Below are 27608 nucleotides of genomic sequence, written 5' to 3' on the forward strand. Positions count from 1 at the left end.
TCGTGTACTTGAGGACCACAGCTCCACCCTTTGATTCGGAGTGCAATTGTTATGTAAATTGTTCTGTTCTTTGTTGTGTCATACGGATTTATGATGGAGAAAATGCTTAGACTCTTTCCGCATCTTGGTCAGGTCAGGTATTTGAACTGAATGGGTGACTAGCACATTAATATCTCAAATAATTCAATTAAGAGAATATCCCTGCCATCACCTGAAAAGCAAACACCGAGAACTGAACTTTTCCTAAAAAGGTATGGTTGTCACATCGAAGTGACGCGTGGGCTTAAAAAAAAAGGTTTGTCGGATTAAAGTGATTAAATTGACTCAGCTGGACAATGGTGAAATTTAAAAGAAACACGACTGGATTTTGTTGCATATGCTGGAGTAGCCAAAATATGAGTACAGACTGCCACCCAGTGGAAACTGCGGTCACTCCAGGACAAAATTCAAAGTTTGCAAGGCAAAGTTTAGAGTTATTTGAAAAAAAATATGTTTATTGTTATAAGTACAGCAATAAGCACAAAGCTTAAAATTTTCAGTTCAACACAGATATGAAAAAACGGCACTTGGCAAGTGCACTGTCATTACAGATGCCCTGGTCTGGTTCTTGTATGGGTTCCTATGAGGAGTCAATTCCAACAAGCAGTGCAACCAAGAACGCAAAGTTCCCCAGGAAGTACACAATCAGAAGAATTGTCTCAGTGCTTTTCTGTAGCAAACAAGTTGATAAGGTACAAAAGTATAAATAAACACACAAGAGGAACTGGTTTAACTCAAATTTGAAAGAGTGACAACTTTGTTGTAGCTCACTATGAAGTTCTTAGAAATATAACACATGTAATTATTAGATTTTTCAAGTCTGGTCTTAGCTAGGCTCTAAATGAACTCTATAATATGCTTACCAGATCAGAAACCCCAGAGCCTGAGGGGTCTACAAATGGGGAAGGAAAAAAAAATGTATGATTATAATTTCATCTAAAATAAAAAGATCATCTCACCAATATTTGTTGCTCTACCTGTGCTTAACCAAAAACATTACCTGTCTGAAGTTTAGTTGCATGGGAAGAAAGAGAAGAAGAGGAGAAAAAACACCTCCAGAAAGCGCTACCACCACACGTAATTCTTAGGGCGCTTCCCAGAACTACTTTTGCACACTGTTGATTTAAGTCAATTGTCTATTCTTTTGTTTTGCTTTGGATGAAAGTGACTGCCAATTAAATAAATATAAGTGTGAATGTACACTTGTTCGATAAGATTGTCCATTGTTTAAAATTATAGAGAACACCCACTAAGTTATCTGATGACAAGCTTAGTCAAGAATGCACAATGGACTTCATTTAAAATACAGATTGTGTGTACTACAGAGATTTCTCATATCAAACCACACCATTCCTCAGTGCATGAGTGTGACTGGGTCAACTGTTTAATATTGATAAACACTTCCATTTACACCTAAGGACTAAATGTAGCCTAAAACCAAAGACTCATATATTAACAATCGATGGTTAAACAGTGAATAATGTTTATTCACTGATAGGATTCACTGATGACAAACTCTTGTGTAACACTTTCAAACTGACAGTAACTTCCAGGTGAACACCAAAGAGGTATTCCAATCATTCAAAATGAAGTACAAGTGATTGCAGTTTATGGTATATAGTTAATTAAACAAGACTTTACCCTTGTCTACCCAACGCTTCTGCAAGTCCAGGAGAACATAAAGAAGAGCTTCCCAGCCAACATAACCTCCCATGACTTTGACCAACCACTGGTCCTCAGTATGGTCAACCCTGCCCAACCCTGTAAATATACCAGCCACTGGAATGGGAAATAAATACAAAGGTTACCAAAAATTTCAAAGTGGATAGCACTGTAAGTGTGTTTTATGTCTGGTGATGCTTTTCTTATATGAGCTCATCTTTGGTTTGACTATATTATTGTTGTGTACATTTTTCGTTTCAGTTTTATTTGGTTTTCTTTAATATGCTATGTTTTATATATATATATATATATATATATATATATATGTATGTATGTATGTATATATATGTATGTATAACAGAGCTGTCTCAATACCACATTATTATACAATATTAATTCAGTTAATATGTCGGATTCCATACCAGCAAGACCTTTGACAGCCAGAGCAATAAAACAATGTGCCCAGTTGAAAACAAATCTCCTGTTGGGTAGAATGACAGGAAAAGACGACCGTTTCAACACTGATGATTTCTTTTACTGTACAGATGGGACTGAAGAAGAGGACAGTTAAATTTGATAGCTCTCTCTCACCACTGGTGCTGCGGCGCACACCGGAAAATCGCAATAAAAGGCTGAGCCAGGGTAAGGATAATGACCAAACAACCAATCACATCGTGAGCCTCCTGCAAACACACACACACGGCAAAATCATAGTCTCCTTTATCCACTTTCTGTGACTTAGCCGTACATCAGTCTATCTAAGTGAACTCTTAGCTTATTTTCAACATCCTGTTAAGGAACTTCAAATAAATTATTATACATGAAAATGATTTTTTAATCCTTACTTTAACCATGGTTAGGGCAGTGAGCAAATTCTCTCTTTATCAAAGCTACAGTATGGTGGTGAAGGAAGGACAGACAGCATTACCATGGTGCTCAACTCCTCAAGCCACATGGACTTATGTGGAAGAGCATTAGGATCAGAGGTCAAAATCTCAAAGGATCCTTGTCAGGAATTTACACCATTAAGTTTCTCAGTCTCATTGTCGAGGACTGATGTAATGAGTTATTGCCACCGAAATGCTAACTCTATGGAACGTGCTGTAATTTAAACTTTGGTTACTGTGCTTTTTATATGTAAATTCTCTAATCATAACATGGAAATGTAAAATGATGAAGAAACAGTTACCCCACTCCAGTGACCATTTGGAAACGCAATGATAAAACCAATGCTGGTTGCAATGACTGTGAATATCATCAGAGTCAAATGGCACTAGAGCAGAAAAAAGACACATATAACATAAATGCTTCCTTTCTTTAAATGAAATGAACAAAAATTTTCAGGTGAGCTGTCCTAATGGTGATTTTTACATTCAAAGCCGCTCAATTCAATTAATTTTTTTTTTCTGTGACATTAATTCTGTACATATTCAAATTGAACTTACCACAAACCAAAGGTCTTTACCACAACATCCTGAACCTCGATGAAATGCTTTCATGTAGCGTGCTATGAGCATGCCCAAACTGCCAGTGAACATCCATGCTATTAGCATCAGAGAGCCTGCTCAAGAAATGGGTGATCAGTCAAAGTCTTGACAAAATTTCGATATGATAGTACATTAGAACATTTACGTATCGTTTTTCAATTTTTTTTTAATTACTTGTACTAACCATGCGCTTTCACACGGCTGGGTAGTCCCTGTGTTGTAACCACCTGTGGACTTGATATATCCACTTTGGTCCTAGTGACAAATGGTGTCACTGGATGAATCCGAATAACCCCTGTCAAAACGATGAGGAAATACAACAGTTGTCATTTACAAAATTCAGTCTTCCTTTGATTAGAAAAAAAAAAAAAAACATGTGTACGCACTTCAATATGACAACAAAACATGTCGAGGCAGAGATTGATTGTGTCTGTTGCATACCGTTAGCAGTAGGCCCACGTGCTAACATGATGAAATAGCTGGGTGTAGAACGGGTACTCCTTACAGTAGTTATGGGATTACGAGATGTGAAAGAGCAGCTGATCACACCATTCATGTCCGACGTTTTTATGTCTGAAACATCACCCTAGAAGATACATTTGAAATACATTTGAGTGAACATAGACAACAAAGACACGTGATGTAATCTGCAGAGGTGAGATGAGAAAGTAAGAGGGTACAATACCAAACTGAGAATGTCTGGCATTACAGTTCCAGTAGAGTGGGCACGTTGCACTTGGATACTTCCATTGCTGCTTTTACCACATATGTAAATATCATCATTCCCCTAAAAGAAAAGAGTTACAGGATGTAGAACAAAATACTGTGCATCATCTCGGATGTAAGCAGCAGTGCACCACTATGACGGGCGGACATGCCGATTAACAGGTGCTCTCAACCTTCGTCGTTACCTGGGTAATGTTTACATGGCAATTTCATTATGAGTCCTTGTACCATAGCAACAGAGCCTTAACATCCATGCAACTATTTCTCTGATCTTAATTATTTATGGAATAAAGGTATTATTACATAAAATTGTCAATAAAGTTTATGTCAGTTTAAAGTGAAGGACATTTCATGCCACATATCTCATAATTAATATAGTTTCAAACATTGTTGTGCATTCAGTAAATATACAGAGGCTCAAAGATGAGAGCTGAAGAGAGACTGAGGTGATACCATTTCCTGATCGTCCGATAAGCCTAAGGCCATGTAGCCGTCTGACTGGCCAGACATCTCATACTGGACTGCTGATCCAGACATTATAGCTGATACGAAGTAGCAGTTTGTGGTGACTGCTGGATCACAGTTGCTGGGTTGGCTGAAGCAGACCTTGCTGACTCCACACCCAGTGGAAGAAACAAGGTTCTATCAACGATAAAATGAAAAGGTATGTTGGATACATTATGACATTTGACTGCATATGATAATGACTGTCCCATCATGCATTTTAATATGTATGAGGAATCAAACAGTTGTTCTTACAGATGACAAAACTTCAGAGTTTCCCGAGCTTGAGCCATTGTAACGGATCTGTGCACTTTTTACACCAACCCAGAAGACAGAGAAGCTTCTAACAAAAGTCCCCCTAGAAATGAAGTTTCCACAAACATAAGGTAAAACGATTTCATTCTTGTTCATTTTGAAGAGAGAATTGCATCTGCAGAGCAAGAAAGGCAAGACAAAAAGCATTATTTACATGAATTCTATGTTTTGGAGGTTTCCAGATGTGGGTGCTTTCCATTTGATTTGAATAGTTGTCTTTTGTGAAGATGATGTGTGTGAAACTGCACTACCCTGAAAATGAAATAAAAAATCTATTTGATTTTGATTTAACATGCTTTCTAGGGTTTTTTTCTTTTTGGAGTAGTTTAATATCATTGACTTCTTATCTTTATTGATTTGTGTTGCCTACCAAACATATCTAAAAGCGTAACAAAGATCATTTGTGAAGGAATACTCACAGACTGCCCGTTGCAAGTCAGTAGCTGTGCATCAGCAGTGTTCACAGAGAAAGAACCGACAGGTGTGGTTCCACCAACTGCTCGAGCTTGTAGCATGAAGCCAGTAAACGCACTTGATGATGCACGCAAAGTCACTGAAAACATTGACATATTAAACGACATGTATAATATGGTTATAAAACATGAACTTTAATCGGTACAGAGCATTTTAAGTAGGCTGTTTTATGCAAGACAGAAAGAAAGAGAGAAAGAATCTATTCTGAGTATATTCCAGTGATTTACCACTGAAAGAATGATTTATTCAGTCTTTAAGGCTTCATGAATGACTCAGTATATTAAACACTAGTATTAGAAGTTAAAATCAATTCACTATCCTGTAGTATCCATCTGAAACACGTTTTTTTGGTTTGATGGGTGTTTCACACCAAGAACGCTTATGTTTAGATCCATTTTAGACAGAATGGAGCCATACTAAAACAGGGTCTCTCAGCTCCAATCCAGACTGCATATTTTGGTTGTAAACTACCATTGCTGAATTCGAGAAAAATATGTTGTCTTACGGAATCCTAGGACTGAAACGGGGTCACATTCCATTAGAGCAGTGTGCGTGCATCATACTGAGCAAACATAACTGAGTACCTACCTGCGTAGGTAAATTTAGCGAGAAACAACCCTCTTCGAGGGATGCGTTTCAAGAATAGCATAAACCTTTTAACAAATACAAGGGAAGTTTCCGCAAAAGTTAAGTGAGAAGGTGTGTTATCACCTGTAATCTCGTCTCCATTCATGAAGCTGTCCCGGTCCGCGGTAACGGTGTAGGGAGCGGTTGTTCCCTGACTGCTGTAAGACCTATGAACAGGCGTCATACTTCCACAACTGGCACCCACCGCTCCCGAGGGGTAGAATTCCGCAACCCGAACACAGGCCAGGAGAAGTACAACCGTACACAACTGGAGAGAACATAGCAACATCGTCAGTGTTAAATCAATACTGAGATTGTTTACATAGAAACATACAATTCTTATGCAACACCCTCACAGTTAAATTAACACTGGCGATTTTGCGCTCAATAATGTCGCTTGTTAATATAAAGTCATTAAAATTACCAAGTAAAATATATCGACATGCTTACTTGAGTGCCAGAAAGCAAAGCCATAGAGAAAGTTTGTCCCTGAGTATAAATTAGGGCGAAAATCCGACGTGTATTAATTTGTTGTTGTGGCATTAGTTTGTGCTGGATCTCTGGAGAAATGTTTCCTCTACTTCACGTTATAACTTGATAAGGTTATCGCAATATCATCAAGGTAGTAGCCTATGGAAAAACGTCATTGTGGGCGGTACAATGTAACTTACCTGTTTCCTCACTGACAGCGGCAGATATTGCAGAGTCATTGCGGTGCTTACTGATTTATGTTTTAAACCAAAAACATAAAGTCACAACTTAGTAAACGTGTGTCATTGTGTTAATTCAAAATTACAACAAAGATAGAACTCAGTAAATGTGTGTTGTTCACAAACTGTTACATAATGGGTATGACTGCAGCACGTTAAATATCCATTAACTCGACATTATTCCAGGTTTTGTGGATGATGAGTCGCCTCATTTACAATATATTTTCTCATCAAGATTTATTTAAGTCTGTGGAATTTTAGTTAGACTCTCTTCACAGTCGATAGTCAAATACAATGAAATAAAAAAACAAATTCAGTCAGGCAGGGAATTACTAAGTACACAAAAAATGCACTTAACTCCTAATGACTCATTAAATACACAATGTCAAGTGTTTGGTTTTTTTTCCCCGTTGTGTCTAATCAGAGGAGTGTTTATCCCTGTGAGACATAGAGACAAGAAAAATAGAGACAAAGGAAGTATAATATAAATAATTCAATAAATAAAGACAAGGAACAACTGAGATTGAGTTTGTTTCTAGTCATTTACTCCATTAATTTCATTTCAACAGGTTATTATCCATTTTATTCTAAAACAAGTCAAAAATCACACTTGTGGACTGCATTAGAATACAGAGACAATTGAGAGAGACAATCCGTACAATTTCTTCTCCAAGAACAGGTCGCGGTGACAAACCAAGAACTGCTCAATACCACTGGTGTTTTCTTTTTTTGAGGTAAAAACTACATGTGCCCACTTTGTCACACTACAGTCGTGATCTGAGAGAATTTTCTGTGGGCCAGTAATTGACAAAAAGGAAACACATACTACGCAGTTTCGCAATGTGTGAACGTTTTTCTTTAAGAAGCACACACCGGAAAAAAGAGACAGTGTTTACAGCAGTTGAGCTGCAGGGGATAAAGTTCATTTTTACTACCGTCTCCATCGAGATACTGATCACGAAAAATCAATGAGACAACCTCTAATTGGCTCGACTCTAACACCCAAGGCTTTACATGCCATACTAACACACATGCTTCTTAGTGCTTTATGTGCTCATTTTCATATTTCTACTGCTCGCTTTCACATCTCAGCAATATAAGTCACTAGTAGGGCTGTAAACATAAAACAAAATAATCTAAACACTGGCCTTTCAGACTGGCAGCACATGAAGAGTTAATCACAGATCATAAAGAGCCTCCAGAAGTGTGGCAATAGACCAGGCTTGAGTTTCACAGCTGAAAGAGCAGTATTGTCCTTTTTCATTGGTCAGTTCAGGTAATCCTTTCCAGGGGGATCTGGATGGGGAAAAAAAAAATAAATTAAAAGAGATATGGATGGGAATCATATGAATAGGTAACACCTCATAAAGGTAATTCAAAACCTGATTATTAATGTAAAATAGGTCAGGCATAGAGGGAGAATACAGACAGCTGTATGGTTCTACGTATGGGTTGCGTGTCATACCTCTCCAAGTGAACATAATGCCGAGATATGACGTTCTTCATTAGGTAGACTGTCTTGTCATATACCTCTTTGCCCATTCTCCTGGCAAAATACAGTTTGGCTCGGAGAAAGTAGCCAACTGGCCAAAGCCATTCCTGAAAGAAAAAAAAAAATTGTAAATATACTCAAGTATACACTTTACCTATTTATGCTATTTTTATCATTTGTTTGAGATTTTAGCAAAGAAATATCAACGTACAGGTCCTTGATGGTAATTGAAGCCTTTTGCAGTGTTGTAGTTGCTGTTATCAAGGGCATTGTCATAGACACCACAGTACACCATATCACTATTGCAAATAAAAGAAATAGAAAAGAAATAAAGAGTGGCATCAACATTTTTATACTTAAAGATAGCAGTAGTCCATCTAAGAATTAGGTAATAAGTAAATGACTTAACATCTAAGAAAATGACATGCAGTAATGAAATATTACGGCTGGTATAGAGAGCAGTCGAGCTTGAAACCTACTCTGGATCTAATGTCTTCATTCCCAGAGGGCCAAGCAGCTTCTTCTCAGCAATCTCTAAAGCCTCCCAGGCTCTTTCCACTGTAAACAACTCCGGGGCCTGAAAAATACAGCTAGCAATTAAATTACGAAGGCAAACAACCCGATCAGATAATCATAAGAGGTGCTATGGCAACTGTAACACATAATAGACCTCTTTTCATCGAAAGAAAAAAAAAAGATAACATTCAGCTAAACCGACGCCTTTCACATGCTTTTAATAAAGTTGTTTAATTTTCAGCAGCTTACCACCACCATGGCAATTGTGAAGTTGGGCCTGAGCTGGTAGTCACACCAGGGGCTGGAGGCTCCAACGCTGTCCTTATAAATGCCCCTCTTATGAACCAGCTCTGGATGCTGTTCGTTGGGATCATTTGGGTCTTGTGACACATAGAACATCTTTTCAAAATTCTCCTGAATCTTTTGGTTCCATTCCTCGTAAGATACAGAGATCTCTGCATCTGTTATAGTGGGAACAATTCAGGTCACGTCTCTGTTCAGCAAACGTAGCCATATACACTGTACTACTTTAGTACAACAGGGACAATTAACATTACAGTGATTGCAGTGCAACAACAGAGTTAATCTAATAAACATTCAAATACTTAAGTAATTTCCAATGTGAAAATGGAATAAAAATATTTTAGTTTATCTACGAGATCAGAGGTGAATGGAAAAATCACAAGTTGAGTTACACATGGCTGTTTCTAGAACATACCATCTTTGTGAACAGTGACGGAGGAATAGGGGAAGACACCGTTTTTATAGAGCTCCGTTAGCCAGCGCACAGTGGATTTACTAAGGCCAACAATCTCCACAGCAGAGCCATCCCTGGTGAGATACAAAATCATGCAACATAACTGTAAGAGCCAATTTGAGAAATTAAGTGTTAATACTTTATTTATTGGATCAAGGGCTGCTTCATTTAAAATTTGACACCACTGACCGCATTACTTTGGTTTCACGTTGTGGTTAATGCATAAGAGACCCATAAGAGACATGATAAAATAGTGTCTCTTAGTTTTTGTTTAAATGTTTTGTTTAAATGAACATACAACACCAAGACATAAAACAATTTTTTCAACCATTTCATTTACTTCACTTAATTTAGTTTTTCTCTAGGACAGTCATGTTAAGCTCAACATGTATATACCATAAGGATACATCAGTATATGCCCACCCAGGGACGCTACATTGGTGGTTCAAGAAATGCATTGGTGGTTCAGTGGTAGAATTCTCGCCTGCCAGGGTTCGATTCCCGACCAATGCAAGCTTCGCTTTCACAGCATCATTAAGGACCACATGCAGACTGTTCTCCTTGTTACTGTCTGGCAGACGATACAGGAGCATGGCTGCACGTACCATCAGACTTAAGGACAATTTTTGCCATCAGGCTTCTCAACGCACACAACTAAACACCTCCCCATTGGAGACTGGACTACCTGCTTGTTGCACTGTCCACTGCTCAAGTGCACTGTTATTCAACTACTAACTTGCACTGCACTGTTTACCTACACAGGCTACTATGATTCACAATGTTTACATGATACTGCACTGACACTACACTGGTACAAAAGCTGTACATCCTCCATGTGCAATACCGTTGTTCACACTCGCCACTTTAAACTTTAATTTCAAGCCTCCTTCACATGTATATAGTGTATATTTCATATTCTATTCCATATTCTGTTATATTTATTGCGCACCCCTCTTGTACCTTATTGTTCATTGCTCATACCTCTCTTTTATATCTTTTTTTCTTAGTTAACTCCTTATTCTCCTACTCTTATTTTTTAAAATCCCCTATTTTGCTCCTCTACTCCTTAGTGTCTTACTCTTTATTTATTTAAATCCCTGTTGTACTCATTCTCACAACTAGTGTGCTCTTATTGCTGAGTTGACCTGTTTCTCTCGTCTCACACATTTCATTGTACCGTTGACCCCGTGTTAACCTACATATGACAAATAAACTCTTAAACTAAACTAACTAAACATATTTCTTTGTGGTTTGTTTTGTACCATATGGACACTAAATTCTAAAGGCTTGGCCTTTCAGAATTTCACCCACTGCTGCTCACCATTTTTTCACTCATCAACATGAAGACTACAAATGTAAGGGACATGTGGAAACATCCTATGCTTTACTGGATATGGCTACAGACTTTAAAATTTGGATGGAAAGCCATAACAAAAGTCGAAAAGCTGTCTAAGCCAGGAGAGGTATTGTGGAACTTTGAATGCAGATTGAATGTTGATTGTCTCCAATGATTTAACATGGATTGTTCACACCGCTGACATATGGAGTGGAAGTTCTTTGTTTGATTTGAAATGAATCTTTGTAAACACATGACTTCAATGAACGCACTGAAGTTACTGAGAAAAGGGAGGCAATTCTGCCCTGATGACTCAGAGATTCAGGATGCATGCACAGGAGATGCTGTAATTCTAGACAATACCTGATTAAAATCACAAAGTCAAGTGAACTTTGGTACACAGGCATCAGACTACCGAGGACAAGACTACCAAGAATGAGACAAGGACTCAGAAATGAGGAGACAGGTATAATTCCAGACAGGAATAACCTGGCTCAGAACCCTCAGTGGGAATAAGAGATTTTGCAAAGACCTGGGAGAAACAACCCACAGAAGGTACATACTAGATTCTACTGAATCCATGAACAAGGAACAGGTGTGATCACTAATTAGCCCATGAACTGGGGGTTAGTAAGCAGACGAACCTGAGCAGTGATAGGCTGAATCAGAGGAAGGTGGAGGTGGGGGCATTTTTTTTGTTTGTCACATGGATTACTGAGAGCTGTGTGCTGACTTTTTCTGCAATTAGGTGCCGAGTTTCTCATGATCTCAAACAATCCACCTTTTAACAGATATCTAATACTTACTTTGACATATTGCTGATTTGTAGAAAAAAAAGAACTTATTGGAATGAAGGACAATGATATCTCATGCTAAAAATATGTGGTTCAGATGAAAGAACAAAGAAAACCAAAGAGGAAAAGAGAACAAAGAGAAAGAGAACAAAGAAACCAACTTTGAAGGCTATGGAGTACCTCGTAAAACCTTCTTTTGAAAAAATAAATGAATGAAAGAAAAGCAGTGATAATGAATGTCATTAAATCAGACTTGGCAGATTATAAAAACGTAAATGATGCTCAAAAATATACAAATGTTTCTAATGCTCGTGTCACTCTTTATTTTTACTACTTTAGTCAGTTCAACAGCTGTCTGCCTGAAAAGGAAAAAAGAAATTACCCTACCACTTGGTACTTATCCAAGGGGGCAGTTTTTTGGGGGGGGTTAAGTGCCTTGCCCACTTCAGCCATGAATGTTGAGGGAGGGGAAAGCGCTGTTCACCCACTCCCCCCGCCCACTATCTCTGCTTTATGACTCGTTCACCTTGTGAATTCAGTGTGAAAGAAGGAATTTGGGAAACAAGGAATGAGCAAAGGTGGGGGGCCATGAGGACTAATGTTTTACAAAATGACCAGAGCAAACTGGTTTTTAGTTGTCCTTGGGGGTCAAAATATGTGACAAGAAGTATATAAAAGCTCATTGAACTACCATTGTTCAGTGTCTTCCCAACGGCTGCTGTACTGTATGCAAGGGGAATAAAGTAGCAGGCGCAAACATCTCTGACTCCAGTTTCAACAATGGAAGAAATACCAACAGCACATTTTACACCAGTTGCTCAAGAAGGACAAAAAGAGCAGTACATTCTCAGTGACAGGGCCGATTGAGAATAGTTTCATTGTGAACGAATGCTTGATATCTATGGACAATGATGAATATGAAATTGTTTTATCCACTACTGCACCACCAGCAGGATGTGTGGAGCACATGATTGCTGGAGAAAGGCCACTTCCGAAGAGTGCATTTTGGACATACAGGCCCTTTCTCTCAAAGTACATTAGAAATAAATCTAAAAGACGGGTAACATTGGTGGCAAACCCAGCAGGTGCTATCAGACAGGCCACAGAGGTCTCCCAGTGGAAACATGCTGCCATGACCCAAAACCCCTCAGGGCACTTCACAAGAAGATCTACAGCTGATGTGTTCTTGGAATGCTAAGACTGGATCAAAGCCCCTGGCTTTTCTCTCAGTCCAGAAACTAGGTACATTTCTTCCTTGTTTTGGACCAAATGGGATAGGGAATACTTACCTCTTTTACAAGAAAGACACAAAGGAAATCTTATCACAAGGAATGTGTTGAAACCCTCCTGTGTCTTGGCTTCATTGGACAGGGTTGATGGACTTTGAAATATGTATTGGAAGCCATAACAGGTTTTCTTAAACTTACATGAAAAACCAGCACCTGATTGAAATAAAGTTACCACAGTGCTTTAGTTACAGAGAACCCCACAGATACGTTACCTGGGCGTGGCCGGTACTCCTCTGTTATGTGCAAGGTCACTCTCTCCCATTTTATCCATCCACGTGCCACAGTTGAAGCGGTTTCCTCCATACACAAATCCTGTGTCTGGATTTACCTTGGCTTCAATGTTAAACCCTGAGAAGACAAGAACATGCAAAGTTGAACTGAGTTCATCTGTGACATGATTCAGAGTTCACAAAGTCACGGGAGATGACAGTCAATAAGGGTGCGGAGAAATAAGTACTGAGCATAATTGTTGCTTTACAACTGAGCATTGTAAAGGCAGCTGCTCTCCTCTGCATATGATCTGACACAACACAAAACTATTCAACTTCTACGTAAGCACCAAACCAATTGTTAACCTTGATCGCTCATGTTTCGGTCGATCTGCGGTCCGGCGTTCCTCTCTCTAAATTCGATGCCTTGCATGTGGCGTTGCATGACCTCTTGGATGACTTCATACAATGGCTGATCCTGGTAAAATGACATCACAAGACTGAAAACTAATCTTGTAGCAAATCAAATACCATATATTCCACTCAACACATCCTGCTGTATACAAATAGGTACTTTCTACAAAAGGTATCTAAAGGCTGCAATAGCTGTATAAAACAGCTATAATAGCTCAGTTGAGTAGTACACTTATTTTAAATACATTATGTTACTACATTATATAAAATGTTCTGACTAACCCGTGCTTCTCAGAATAAATTACTTTTCAAAGTGATCTGGGCGCTTCTGTCTATGTGTCATGGAATAGCACTGACGCAATTCCTGATTCCTTAGGGCATATTTCCAAAATTCCTAGTCCTTTCCTAGTATGCATATCAGGTATCATATGTCAGTGTTCTACTCAACGCTGTGAAAAAGTCTTGTGAGTTTTGGATGATACCTTTAAACCACCATTATCTTTTCTTATCATTACTCTAATGACATAACCATGTTTCTTAATGGCCCTTATGTTCTCTGAGTTCCTACCACAGTCCCAGCAGGATGAGGTTCAGAGTCGTCGGTGGGGTACATCCGCGATACTGGGCACAAGAGGATTTGAATGCCATCGGGCACCATGCTACAGTAGTCCTGAATGCACTGCAGCCACCACCACACGGCGTCACGGCAGTTGTAGCGGGCACTCACGCCCTCACCAAGCAGGTTAGGGATAAGACCATGTCTCAGGGTACCAGCAAAAGCCAGGATAATGTTTCTATGGAAACACAGAACTAAAAAAGGTAGAACATGCACTGTTTTGATTATGGTCCGGTTAGAGAACTGTACATTAAAACCTACCTGGCCTCAAGGTGACGACCCGTCACTAGCATGAGCCCACGTAGAGAGATGAAGGTGTCCCGCCCCCAACAGCGGAATATTCCTGAAGAGAAATGAGGCAGCCCTGCGGAAACACATGGGTATTTTAAGTTTTAACAGTGAGAGCTAATCATAGGACAATTCAGTTTGTGTGTGTGTGTGTGTTTGTGTGTGACAGCAGTCGGTTTTAGTCAGTTTAGAGGCTTTAGATTTAAAACAGTACCTCTGTCATGTTATGAAATATGCATCTGAAGCCAAGAGATGAAATCTAAAGCTGAATGGCTGTTTGTGTGTTGTGATCTGACCTGCAGCCATGGACACACAGCACTGCTCCTGCTGATTGGTGACAGGGTTCAGACGGTATGGCACGTCCTGAAGGGCTGGAGAGAGCTGGGGCAGGACAGGGTGACAGCCCACCCCACACATCTGCACTGACCCCAAGGCAAGCTGCTTTGCCAGGGTGGAACCATTCCGCACAAAGCTGAGATTAACAGACAGATATCAATACAACCTCTTTTTCCACTCATACATCTTTGGTTTCACTGCATAAACGCCCCCCCCCCCACCATACACTTCCCGTCTTTACAGTTAGTGTACCAGATATTTAATTTCTGAAATATGAATTAGAATATTCAATCTCAAAACCAACCTTGACATCTGACTGAATACAGCATCCAAAGCTGTGGTATAAGCTCCAACAATGATAGCATCGAAGTAGCATGGCACAAGATAACGAGGTATGTGCTTGAGATAAGTGAACATGGCCTGGAACCATTTTCCAATCTTTCAAACGGAAACAAAATATAAAATATATATGAACTCCATATTGTCATATTCCACCACCTTTAGCATTTTACCATAAACAGTTTGTGACTAAACAACTCTCACCTCCCGCAGTGCTCCACCTTTGTTCAAAAGGCGAGTGCTGATGTAGTCGAGTATCCAGTCCCCTTGTCTCAGGTTGTCACAGAAAGGGTGGCCAAGATCGTTTTTGGGTCGAATTTCTGACAACACTGACACAAATCCTGTCACACAAAAATAGATAAGAGGAAAATGTGACAGGGTAAGAAAGAATTTTCTCGTGAACTCTTTCGATTTGAGGACAACATTGAGTTTTATCTGTTATTTTATACCTTGTAAGCCTCCATATTTCAGGGGCATCCAGGAAGGAATACCGTAACATCCGCCGCCCTCTTCCTGCTCCTCGGCATCGCAGCGGAACAGCAGCGTGTTCAGCTCCGCCAAGGACAACTTGGACACGAGGCTGGTGTATGCAAATTGACAACCAGTTTTAATAAGATCGAACCTTGTCCACCAGTGAGACAAAATAATACACCATACTGCGTGCGGTGACCCTGGGAGAATACATACATACATAAATACATATATATATATTATCTACATCAGGCTTTTAGAGAAAATCATTACTCACAATTCCAACGCTATTTTCAGTATGCCAGACACATTGCTGTCAGCCAGGCTGCCTAATCTGTACTGGCGGTTGAACTGGACCAGCTGTGTGCGTAGGAACCCCACCACGTCCCGCGACTTAGGGTCCAGATTCACCCTATAAGAGCACAGAAATCATACAACGCGGAGCTGGATATATTGTTCACACAAATAACGTGTTGACCATAGAGACTTTGCTCTGAGAATTGTAGGGCGGCATTGTCTGACTCTAGTGTTTCTGTGTATGTACAGTAAATGTTTAAGCTGTCAGTGAGAAATAAATTACAGTCTAATGTAAACACTTACACAAATTACAAGTCTATGAATCATGTCAATATCTCAGTTATGTCTACAGTGTATTAAAACATAAGGAATTACATAAGAAGCACATGCATTGCTGCCCATACCAATTGCCAAGAGTTAAAACGATTATTTAAACACGTAATGTTTACCAGAGTAGAGTATTCACATATGCTTAAAGACAGCAAGGAGTACTGATCAAATAACAAATATTGCAGAGATCAAAGCATGTTTTGTTTTACAGTTCTCAGTAATTTTTGTGTTCTTGTGGAAGTGTGTGTGTGTGTGTGTGTGTGTGTGTGTGTGTGTGTGTGTGTGTGTGATGCGTGAGGCTGATTTTACCTGAAAACTATGACACTGCCAGGTGTGAGACGGTCAAATTCAATCTCTTGAACGAACTCACTGCGATCCTTTGACTTAACTTCTGCTCGTTTCACAATTTTGCTGTCCGTAAGCTATCAGTACATACATGAAAATTGCATCAGCAAACCAAAGTGAATATTAAAATGTTTAATAAAAATATAAAAAATATCAAAGTTAAAAATGTTTTATTATTAAATGTTTTATACATATTTTACATATTTATAGTATGTATAAAATGTTTTACTATAATGACTGGGTACAATCCAGCAATGGGTTGTTCCTTCAGACTATAAAAATCCATGAAACATGAATTCAAAGATTCATAATATATATTTCTGATAACATGCAATAAATGCTCAATGTGTTTTTCAGTCTTTTGTGTGCCCTTAAAAAGAACATTGTGTTTTTGTGCAGTGGACATTTTTGAAATTAACAAAGGAGGTTATTAATGATAGGTATAACAAGGACCTTTATGACTGAGAAAAATACTTTGTGTATTGCCATACTGGTCGACATGACAAAATCACACCTCGCAAAGTCAGTCAGCGTAAAAATACAAAGCTCCAGTTTCTGGAAACACTGGGACCATTCAGCTGGGCCCCCAACAAAAAGCAGAACAGGTTTCCAGGCAGTAACCTGATCTGCTCTTGCTGGGAGCTCTCAGTGCCGTGTGCGTGGGGTAGGGTGGGACGTCGGCTTGGACGGGAAGGGAGACTGTTTACCCTAGTGACTGCGCGGCAGCTGAGCTTATAGCTTAAGCAGGTTTTGCCTTACCTGTATATGTTCCTGGATCTCCACTGTGTAGTCAGGCAAGCCATTTACATAGGTCTCGTCTTTCACAAATGACTCAGCGTTTCGCTGTAAGGTGCGAGCTTCGAGAATCACCTCCTCTATTTTACCTGTGAAGCAACAGTGCTTACCCATCATGACTAAGCACTTTTTCTTCTCACTGCGCAGTCAAGTCAGGTCAAAGTGAGAGGCGTGCAACGGATCTTTATATATCGAAACTGGTCCAAAAGATAATCAAATGAATGAATATACAATTTGAATGACAGTGTTAAATACTTGGGGACAGATTTTGTGATTTCCTCTGTTTGTGCGAGTGTGTACCTGGAATACACACAGAGGGCACGTCCTTTTTGTAGGTGTGAGTCTTGGGATCTTTGAAAGCTGTGCGACACACAGCGACCACAGACTGGTGTGTGCTTGGGCAGTGCCTGGTCACAGTCACAATGTCCTCATCCACTTGGTCCACATAAACCTGCCGCACCCACACACACACACACAATCAGACAAACACACACACACACACACACACACACACACACACACACACACAGCTGTGAGTCCACTCTAGAAGAAGGGCTATGGATTGCAGCCAAACCCATCTGGTATTTAAGAAGTAATGCAGACCTGGGTGAAGCCTTTGTGTGCGAGCTCTTGGTGAAGCCTGTTGAGGGCCAGCTTTCCAGCAATGATACCGGTCTGGAGGTTTACCTCGCCTGCAGAAGATGCATCTGGGTTCCATTTAGAATAACGGCGCTCTTCGTCGACCACTGAGATCTGAGTGAACGGTAAACAGGTACGTAAAGAAAAAAAAAAAAAAAGAGCGGAAAGAAAGGAAATCATAAAGGAGATAAGAAGTAAAACAGTACCAAGAGAAAAGGCCCTTATCTTGAATTCACCTGACCCTTTACAATCACAGGAGAATTTCCGTACCGACAATTTCCGGGGGGCATTTTTACTGTCACTCAGATAAACTCAGGTGAGCTCTGATAAGTTAACCACGCTCTGTAATGAATGTCGTAAGAGGTCACTGCTGACACACCGCATTCATTCCTTGCGAGTTTCGCTCGTCTGTACGTCACGTGGTTCGTAGAAGTTGCGGCTAATGTAAACAGAAGCATTTCTGGGACTTTCCCTACCTGGTGAGGAACCAGTTCATCATACCCTCTGGTGCTGCCTGTGGCACAGCAGGCCATGGAAACAATAGCCGAACTGGGGAGAGAGTCATACACCGAACGAAGCTACAAAAAACAAACAAAAAAAAGAGTATAAAGGCTGAAACAACGTGTATAATCAGACACAACACACCTATATATGTGGAATATGTGGAGTATGCATGTGTGTATGCATGTATCTATCTATCTATCTATCTATCTATCTGTATGTTCATACTATAACATGAGAATGAAGAATAATTTTATAACATTAAGAATAGCTGTTTTATAAGAAGATTGTTGATCCTGCGCTGACCTGAATGGGGCACTCGTTGTCATGGGTGACGTCGAGGAACATGGCGTGGGCGATGGATGGGACCAAAGGCCTGAGACTGGGCTGGATGAAAGAGCCCACAGGTTCTCCTCCGAACCGATACACTAGCCTGCCCTCCTCATGACTGTCCCCAGCACTCATTGCCTCTGTGTGAAAAATGTTCATTTCTGTAATGACGATGGGCTTCATTTCATCGACGTGGACTACACAAACATGTGGACTTTTGACGTAGAGCCAGACATGTTGTTAGCACACCATATAAACTCTCACATAACCTGTCCCCTGCAGTTAGTTTGCAATGTAGAGTAACATGTAAATAAGAAGGAAAATGTCTTCAATGAAAAGGTCCGAATTCTTACACCTTTGTCTTTCCTGTCAGCAGTTCAGGAACTTGTCTCTTACCTCGAATAAGCGAGGTAATGCCAAGCCTTGTCACAAAGACATTGTCCAACTGCTCACTCCCAGTGAAGAGTTCAGCCACCACAAACAGATCAGGCCTGTGCTCACGCGCAGTCTTCAGCATATACTGCAGTCACACAAGCAGCCAATCACAGCAACCCAAACAGAGAGAGAGAGAGAGAAGGATAGAGAGACAGAGAAAGAGAAGTAGAGAGAGAGAGAGAGAGAGAGAAAGAGAAAGAGAAAGAGAAAGGATAGCGAGAGAGTGAAAGAGAGAAAGAGAAAGGAAATGCATGCAGAAAAAAAAGCTAAGCATGAAGGAGTGTGAGTATGTACACAAGATAAGGGATGGAGGATGGAGAAACAGTTTATAGAAGAAGCCAAGTAGCAGAGTTAAAGGTAAAGCCAGAGAATTAAGTGAAAAAGGCCAATAAGTCACCGATAAGTCGTTCAGAAGACAACGTATCCATTTCAGTCAGCAAATTAAGAAAAGATGGTATGGATTAAAGCCATTAATCAGATATGACAATATTTAAAATAAAACAAGAAAGCAAAAAAGGGGAGAGAGGGGGAGAGAGAGACAACATAGAAAGCACATTTAGAGTCATGCCTCCCACAGTTTGCCACTGATCAGTACCTCTGACAAGACTTGTAATCCCCAGACGATTTACAAACACATTGTCAATCATCTCGCTGCCCGTAAAGAGCTCAGCTATCACATACAAATTGGGCCTGACTGCCCTGGCCGCTGCTAACATTGCCTACAGAGGACAACACATACATGGATCTTTCACCGAAAAACCCGTCCGAGTTTGAGACACGAACAAGAGCATTTCATTTTATCTTGGAAACAATTTTATGTCATAGCTCTAATAAGGCAAAGAGTAGTTGGTTGTTTACAAAGATGCCTCCAGAAAAAAAAAGTGTAGCAGTTTTTGCTATGAAATCTTATGTCCATTCAAATTTGGGAATATCTTGTAAAGTGTAACATAGAGAATCAAGCCAGCCATGCCGGTGCTTTAGTCTGACGCCGTACCTCAGCCACGTGGAGGGGGGTGGAATGGCAGTTGTCCAGGCGGACACCAGAGAAATGTTTAGCTGTAATCTCTGTGTACTTCTTCATGTGTGCCCACAGGTATGGACAGTCCTCGGGTTTGTCACCATAGCGAAGCTTCACACTGTCACCCCAACAAACCAGTTCTCTCCTCAAATACACATGGGACCCTATCGAGAGCGGAGAACATCTCAGTTCAACGTACTGACGCTGATGTGATCTCGATTACAACCTCCAAACACTAAATACACTGATTTGGTCATCACTATTTAACATGCTCTTGACATTGTGTATGTTAAATATATATCTGCATTATTTAGGTGCCTTACAAAGGATGATTAATGTGCCTTCATTCAGTTACACCGTGAGTTTGTCCTGGTTTGTATTTGAATGTAAGCATTAAAAAATGAGATATGATATATTTTGATTTACCGAACAGCTCCTGCTATCTGTCAAAACTATAATATCAAGAGAAAACTTTATTATGAATAAAACAGGTATGTAACAGCTTTGCTAATGCTAAAATAGTACTATTGCCACTGGTCTAGTCCAAGTCCAAGTCACCTGGTTCAGCAAAGTTTCTCAGTGGATCATCCCCCATAACCCATCCATTATGAGCCAGGAGGTGACATGCTTTGTCTGGCTGCTGCAACAGCTGTATCTCCTGATCCAAGGTCATGTCTTCAAATGGGAAAGTGAAATACCTACAGCATTAAGTAGACAGAGATTAACTCACTTGTCCTACCAATCATGGAAAACAGATTTTAAGTTCAACGAACACAATACATGCCTTTTCACCAAAGGGTTTGTCTTGGTGATGGGACCCAGCTTGGGGCCATGGGCAGCAAGACGTTCATAAACTACAGTTCCCACAATGCAATTTATAGCCTGCAAAATGAAAAAAAAAAAGACCTGTGAGAATGTTCCTAAAACAGGCTGCTTGGCTAAAAAGACATACCTAAAGAAACAGTGACAAACCATCTCCTGATGTTCATGTATTTCCCTGTAGCAATCCACATTCAGCTCCTCCAAACTCAGCTTAAACTTCTCACAACTTTCTTGGACTGACGATGGGCCATTCCTGTTAAATATCAATGAGAACATATAATTTCAGAGCTCGTAAATACACATTGTGAAAAATCAAGAGTGTAATAAAAAATCCAGACACAGAATTCATAGAAATACAGATGCCAAGACTCATGCTGAGACAGTGTGGAAAGATTGAAATATTATCTAACTGCATTCGGCAACAAGTAGCCTATATGTGATGTCTGTTAAAACAGCGACACAAACTCAACTGTAGCGGAGTTTCTCGACATCACTGAGGAAAATCAATACTACCAAAACTGGAAATATAAATGTGAGTGGCAACTCACGTGTGTTGGCCAAATGTCTCCAAGGCCATCTTTATATCCACAGTGTTGCCAAAACGCCTCCACTGAGGATCCTGAATAACTTTCAGCTTGTGTTTATCATCTGCCTCTAAACCCACTGGCTTTACACCTACAAGCTCCAAAACAACCAACATCAGAGGATCAGCATAAGACATATGTCCAGAAACTGAAGATATTAGAAATACTGTAGAAATATTGATGTATTTTTCGTATTCATTTATTCATAAAATTGAAGCATTCACCAGACTGAAGGAGCTTCCTAAATTGCTCCACAGCTTTGTCCACATTGACCTGAAAGAATTCCCACAGTTTTAGCTGGGAAAAGATATCTTTCCACAGAATCCCTTGGAGTGTCTGGTGAACAAAAAAAAAAAAACACAGAAAACTTTAGATAGTTGAATAATTTCTTTCATCAGTATGTGCAAAATGAACAACTATATATGCAACGTTTATTCACTCTGCCATAACTTTCTGGGGCAAACAAAACTCACAGTAAGCTGCTTTTCATTTTCAATCAATGCAGGAAGTCCACTTTCACTGTATTTGCCATTAATTATGTCACAGGAGAGGTGCCACAGGGCCCTGTCTAGCAGCCAGGCTGGTCTCAGGTGAGTGGAGTTGACCAGGTTATAGCCACACTCTGGGTGTAGCCTTAGCCAGCTACTGTTGGCAGCTGATAAAGATGACAAACATTATTTCAAAGAACACAGCGAGCACTTGAGAAATTCTCTATGAGCACTCTAACAACCAGACTATCTATGGGCACGGTGCCAGTCCTTGACTCTGTGGAAGTGACTTAGCCCTTCATTCATTGCTGCCTTTGGTTGCTAATGGCTGCACACGTACCACACCGTATTTATTTTACAAAACACAACGGTGGGCTCAAGCAGTGACCTTGACTTCACAAGGCATCATAGCCAAATCATAAATCACCCTGAATTTAGGGATCTTCTGTACTTGACAGAAAAAATGTACATCCATAGCATATTTCAAATAGTTAGCTTAAGTTACATGCTCGTGTGCTTATTTATAGCCATTGTCAGGGGATGTCCTTTAAGCTCCTGTGTAGATTGTATTTCAGAGTGAATGTGATTTGATGGTGTGACCTTTTCTGTGCTGCTTTTCAGCCACCGAGAGTGCCTTCACTCACGTGGACTGCACATGTCTTCATAAAATGGAATGCTTTTGTTTTGCAAAAAAAACGTTTTATAAAAAGAGTGTAACTTGATTTACATAATATATTTCATCTTCACAGATAAGTACCTGTCTGCAAGCTATACTAGTTACTTTAAAACATATTAAGCAGATGTGGGTAACAATGTGAAAAAGGCTGTGAATTAGCTATCTTTAGAGGTCACCCCATAGTACTGAGAACGCTCCGTAAGTTCTGCAAAAGAGCTGTTTCTTGGTTGTACAAGTAGTTCAAGACGTTCAAGATGTTATGACATTCATATGTACATATATATATATATATACGACAGTAATATACATTAGCGACAGATAGTTCAGCAGTAAACTTCACCTCCGCCACAGATGGACGATATATGATCCAGTGATGATTTTGCTACGTTTGCATGTTATAAATTCTGGGTCAGACCACCATGTCTCACAGAAATTCAATCAGCCTAGACATGCACTACGTACGTGCAACATCCAGCGTTACAGCAGTATGTCCATGTCCATATAATCACATAGAATCAGCAAAAAGAGAGATAAATGATACTCCCTCGAACCTGTCCTCTACCATAGGCCACACAGTCAGTGCAAACTTACAGATCTATGATATAATCTAAATTTAGGACTTGTGTAGCTGAACACTGTCAAATGAACAAAGCCAAACGGGAATACTACTTCAGTTGAAAACAATACTATTGATGTAGCACTCACAGCACTTGGGTGGTACTCTGCAATAAGCCAGACTTTTGAAATCCCTGTGCCCTCTTTCAGTGGAAAATGTGCATCCAAAATCAACATATGTAGTGATAAAGTAACTCGCTTTAGTATGATGCCTGAAATTTGTAGATGTTTTTTCATACTGACTTCCAGTGACTGTAGCAAGCAGTAAGTGTCAACATATCTCTTTGGGTAAAACGATAAAGAACAACACAAAAAAAGTGACACAGTCTTATTATGCTGGTGCAAGTAAAATGCCAAAGGACTACCGTGACTCAGGCGTGACCAGCTTTCAACTCAGCTTTGGATGTGCTAACTGATGGGGGTGTAGTTGGCAGGGCTACAAAGTTCTGCAGCCAGCCATTTAATCAGTTTGGACACATGTCAGGAACGAAGTATTTCTCTGAGTGATGAAGTATTTCTGATGGATTACCCAACCTGACCTTCAAGGGAACAGTCAATGACATGCATCTTCAGGAACTGAGGTCATGATGCAATCTACGCAACTGAAGAAGTAACTTTTTTTTCCCCTCACTGCTGTTCCCTTCTAATACAGAGAATTTTCAAAAAGCTAAAAAGACACAGAAATATGTACCTGTATGATTGTATACCACATCTGTTATACAAATCATGTTCCACTCTCGCTTAAGTTTCTCCGTCAGGTTGCCCACATCCATCCAGGTATAATTCTTTCCAGGAGGGGAGAATTCCGGATTCAGCTCCAGCTGGTCGGCAATTGAGTAACATGAGCGGGACAGACCAAGTTTCTGCAGTGGTGTGAAGTGAATCATGTTGTAACCTGGCAAGAGGAGAGAAAATCATTTTATATCAGATTAAATACATTTGTTTTTGTCACTTGAGTTAAAATAGTTCTAACACACACTAAATCAACTGCAAATTTGCTTTGGGTATAAAGCATGGCATGTAGTTGTTTCTACATGTTATATGATGAACAGCCACACGTGGTACAACTGTTTTTACATAAAACTCAAACACCCTGCTCTTTGAGGATGAAATATGATGCAAACAGGAAAGGGGCAATGACACAAAGAAGGATAAAGTTCAAACAATAGTCTGGTAGCAGTCCTTGACAGCTATTCTCACAGTGTATTTCATATGTCAGATCAATGCTGAGCAAACAACCAATACTATCCAAACAAAATACTTTTTTTAAACAACTTGTTCAACTGTTAAAATCACAGATTCACATGTAAGTGATTCTATGTTTGGCATCAAATTGGCAAAGTGTCAAAATGTGCATTGTGACTCAGAGTCTGTATGTTACATGATAAGCCCTCACTTTATTGGAAAATGATCCGTAAAGTTTTGAGGACTGCCCCTGTTCAGCTAGATGGAAAGAGAGGATCCTCACCGGTTTCCTTTGCCACTCTAAGTCTGTCAAGCCACTCATCCATTGGGCCAAGACACTTGGCAAGGTACGTCTGGATGGTTATAGAATCCAGTGGTAGGATTTGTCTGTCATGACCAACACGTAGAACAGGGTCCACCACAATACAACCAGAGCCTGTCTTCTCCTCATCCCTGTCAGCAAAATTATGAAGCCAACCAAAATATTTACTTTATATTGACAAGAATGAGATTCAAACGCAAAATGTAATAAGCCTGTTGCCACAGCAAACAAATAAGGCTTAATTGGTTGGGTTGTTGACCTACCCACACCCGAAGTAGTACTGGTACGACCCAGCAATCTCCAGGTCAAGTTTACAGTACTTGTCTGAGTCATCTTCCCGACCGGTGGGGTTGATCCATTCTAGGACACGAAACTTTTGGCTGTTGAATTTCTGTCCAACAGGTGGGTAGTTGGTGTGGACATGAACATCTTTTCCTTGAAGTGTAGGCCCAAGACGGAACTGCAGCTCAAAGCCTCGAGACAAAATATGCATGTTGGAATTGATGGATGGATCTAAAGGCTAAAAAAAACCCCTAAAGATTAAAGTGCATGCGTAAATCATTTCCCCCAAAGTTTTCATTTTCCACCACTGATTCCAGCATAACAAGCATTTAAGAGTTACAAAAAAACACACACACTCCATAAAAAACTTTAATGACCTCCACTCCTTCACCATAGGAAGGTGAGAGCTATATGTGTCCCCGAACCACACAGTCAGACTGCACTGGGACAGTACTGGGCCCCTGTGCTATGCATCTAAGAGGTATCCACATTGCTTCGCGATATTTCAGTCTGTCAAAGACGTTCTGAATGCATCATCTTCAGCATGTAAAATAATCCTAAACCTTGTTGGGCTGGATGGCTTGTGTTTCAGTGAGTCACAGAAAGCGCAACTAATCACAGGAGATACTCGCTCGTACTTATGCAGCAGCCCAGAGTAACGAGCCACTATAATCAACAGACACAAGCTCATCAATACTTTTTCATTGCTGCGTTACTGAGTAGTAATCGTACAACTGAGTGTAACTCAGTGTGCAATAACAGTGACGGGTACTAACTGTGTAGAAATTGTTATATTACGTTAAGTTACGTTGTCCGGAGAAAAGATAAAGAGGCATACCTTGCTCCAGGCGAAACAGAGTCCTCTCGAGCTTCTCCATGTCATTCAGGAGCAGCACTCTAGTCTGTTTGCCACGGAACATACTGCCTTTCTTTTTTTAGGATGCCCTTTACGCACGGGGAACGCTGTCTCTGGATACAATCGCGCCACCTTCAACACCGGGAACAGCCATATAGTTTCAGCAGTTAACATGTGAACGACGTGCAGACATGACATGCATTTATATAGCAGCCGGAGTACATGTTTGCTAATTTTGCGCAACCTGCATTTACATAACGTTCCACTGTACATTGAGTTACCTCCGCATGCCCCTCGGAACAGCATGAGAAATAACGGCCTTATTTATAAGCCAACATTGATAAGTGCACATCTGCGAATAAAACATTTTTTAAAATGCTCTTGAAAATAGGGAGCAACTATGTCTGAATGTATTCTTTGTTAACAAGTCTGGTTTCCTCTTCCTCTTCTTACAATTGTTATTTTCAAAGAATGTAGAGAGACGGGAATGAAATGGCAGAAGTAGCCTACTGATAAATTAACGTTTAAAAAAGTTGAAAACATATTTTGGGGTATTTTTAGATTATGATTATAAACAACTAATTCTGCATAGCCTATGTACTGGGAACACGAGGGCACACTGTTAATTCAGACTAGTAATTAAAAGCATGCTGTAAGACTTGCAGTCACTACTTTGCTTCCACATATAAATGCATGCAATATCTCAAGCTAAAGGGAAATCATGATTCACAAATTACCTTAAACATCCGAAGTACTCATCACCAGAAGAGTTGTCACAGGGTCACACCTCGCACCTCAACTGGCGGACGAGAAGCTTCCAATAAGGCCAGGCATTCTGGGTTACATACCATTAATGACCCTAAATTTAGCTAACACCTTCATGTAACACCGCGTTGATTTCCTTTCTTCACTCATGAAGTGATGGAGTGAAAACAAAAGGATGACTAGTCACACATTGTTAACAGTCGAAAATGAGTAATCAAATGGACTAATTGCAGAATTTTAAGCAGCTTCTCTAAACAGTTTGGCAGGCTTGCGATCAGTTTCTACTTTTGAATGTGCATCCCATAGAATTAACACTACATAGTGCAGTGAATTAAATGTGAATGATAGGGCGTACATTTAATTCAGTGTAATTGGTACACATGCCCCTCATTAGACTTGCAAGACCAACAACGAAATAAGCGGGTGACAAAAATCCTTAATTGAGCAAAACGATGTTTTGTCTCATAAAACAGAAATCTTTAAAAAATGCAACAGGCTAATGTGCACATATTAAGCTGTCACAGTGTCACAGTGTAATATCTGCCTCTAATTTAAACCTCATGCAAAGTCAAGTCGTTCATACATTACAAATGCTTACAGTGCAGCAATACTCATGACAGCTATCATTATTATGTTTCGTCATCCGGTCAGTTAATTATAATACGATACTAATATTAGCAACAACATATTGTTGTTCTCTATTAGCATTACGAGTAGTGTAAATTATAGTATGCATGTTTTCTTTTCAGTTAAAAATGTAACACTCGAGAATAATCACTTTCAGTATAGCAATTTGCCGTACATAGTTTATTTGCGGCTATTTTCGTCTATCCATTCATACCCTTGCATGTGTGCATGTCGCATCCGGTCAATAACCAATCCTGTTTCAGGAAGAAGTTACACTTGTACGCTGATCTTGGAG

At 39.9% G+C, this 27608-nt stretch overlaps 2 protein-coding genes across 2 annotated transcripts; both read right to left on the minus strand.

Moving 5' to 3' along the window:
- Window positions 1-619: 619 nt before the first annotated feature.
- On the minus strand, window positions 620-6544 carry LOC115806738 (putative ferric-chelate reductase 1). Its single transcript, XM_030767602.1, has 16 exons — window positions 6506-6544; window positions 5919-6102; window positions 5153-5286; window positions 4888-4985; window positions 4674-4776; window positions 4368-4556; window positions 3874-3975; window positions 3630-3774; window positions 3373-3483; window positions 3147-3262; window positions 2891-2974; window positions 2293-2384; window positions 2124-2182; window positions 1681-1818; window positions 903-931; window positions 620-709 (listed from the first exon to the last, which is right to left on the minus strand). Exons 1-16 carry the CDS (start codon window positions 6542-6544, stop codon window positions 620-622), a joined length of 1713 nt encoding a protein of 570 aa, XP_030623462.1.
- Window positions 6545-7722: 1178 nt separating this feature from the next.
- On the minus strand, window positions 7723-25985 carry aglb (amylo-alpha-1, 6-glucosidase, 4-alpha-glucanotransferase b). Its single transcript, XM_030768891.1, is given in 33 exon segments — window positions 7723-7840; window positions 8010-8143; window positions 8248-8335; window positions 8516-8613; window positions 8802-9013; window positions 9271-9383; window positions 12941-13076; window positions 13304-13415; window positions 13920-14145; window positions 14229-14331; window positions 14552-14727; window positions 14896-15029; window positions 15135-15271; window positions 15380-15510; window positions 15679-15813; window positions 16338-16450; window positions 17133-17257; window positions 17469-17619; window positions 17772-17921; window positions 18284-18385; window positions 18615-18778; window positions 19035-19158; window positions 20068-20255; window positions 20650-20789; window positions 20876-20973; window positions 21064-21166; window positions 21462-21567; window positions 21722-21833; window positions 21971-22152; window positions 23968-24171; window positions 24745-24907; window positions 25043-25257; window positions 25904-25985. Coding segments are annotated over 33 exon segments (4575 nt in total).
- Between the last annotated feature and the right edge of the window lie 1623 nt (window positions 25986-27608).

This window comes from Chanos chanos, chromosome 3, assembly GCF_902362185.1.
Source record: "Chanos chanos chromosome 3, fChaCha1.1, whole genome shotgun sequence".
In the NCBI taxonomy this organism is placed as follows: domain Eukaryota; kingdom Metazoa; phylum Chordata; class Actinopteri; order Gonorynchiformes; family Chanidae; genus Chanos; species Chanos chanos.

Coding starts and splice junctions, on each gene's coding strand:
- LOC115806738 (XM_030767602.1), bottom strand. CDS start 6,544: ATGACTCTGCAATATCTGCCGCTGTCAGTGAGGAAACAG. Junction 3,263..3,372: donor CAGCCGTGTGAAAGCGCATG/GTTAGTACAAGT, acceptor TTTCTTGAGCAG/GCTCTCTGATGCTAATAGCA. Junction 2,183..2,292: donor TGTGCGCCGCAGCACCAGTG/GTGAGAGAGAGC, acceptor TCTACCCAACAG/GAGATTTGTTTTCAACTGGG.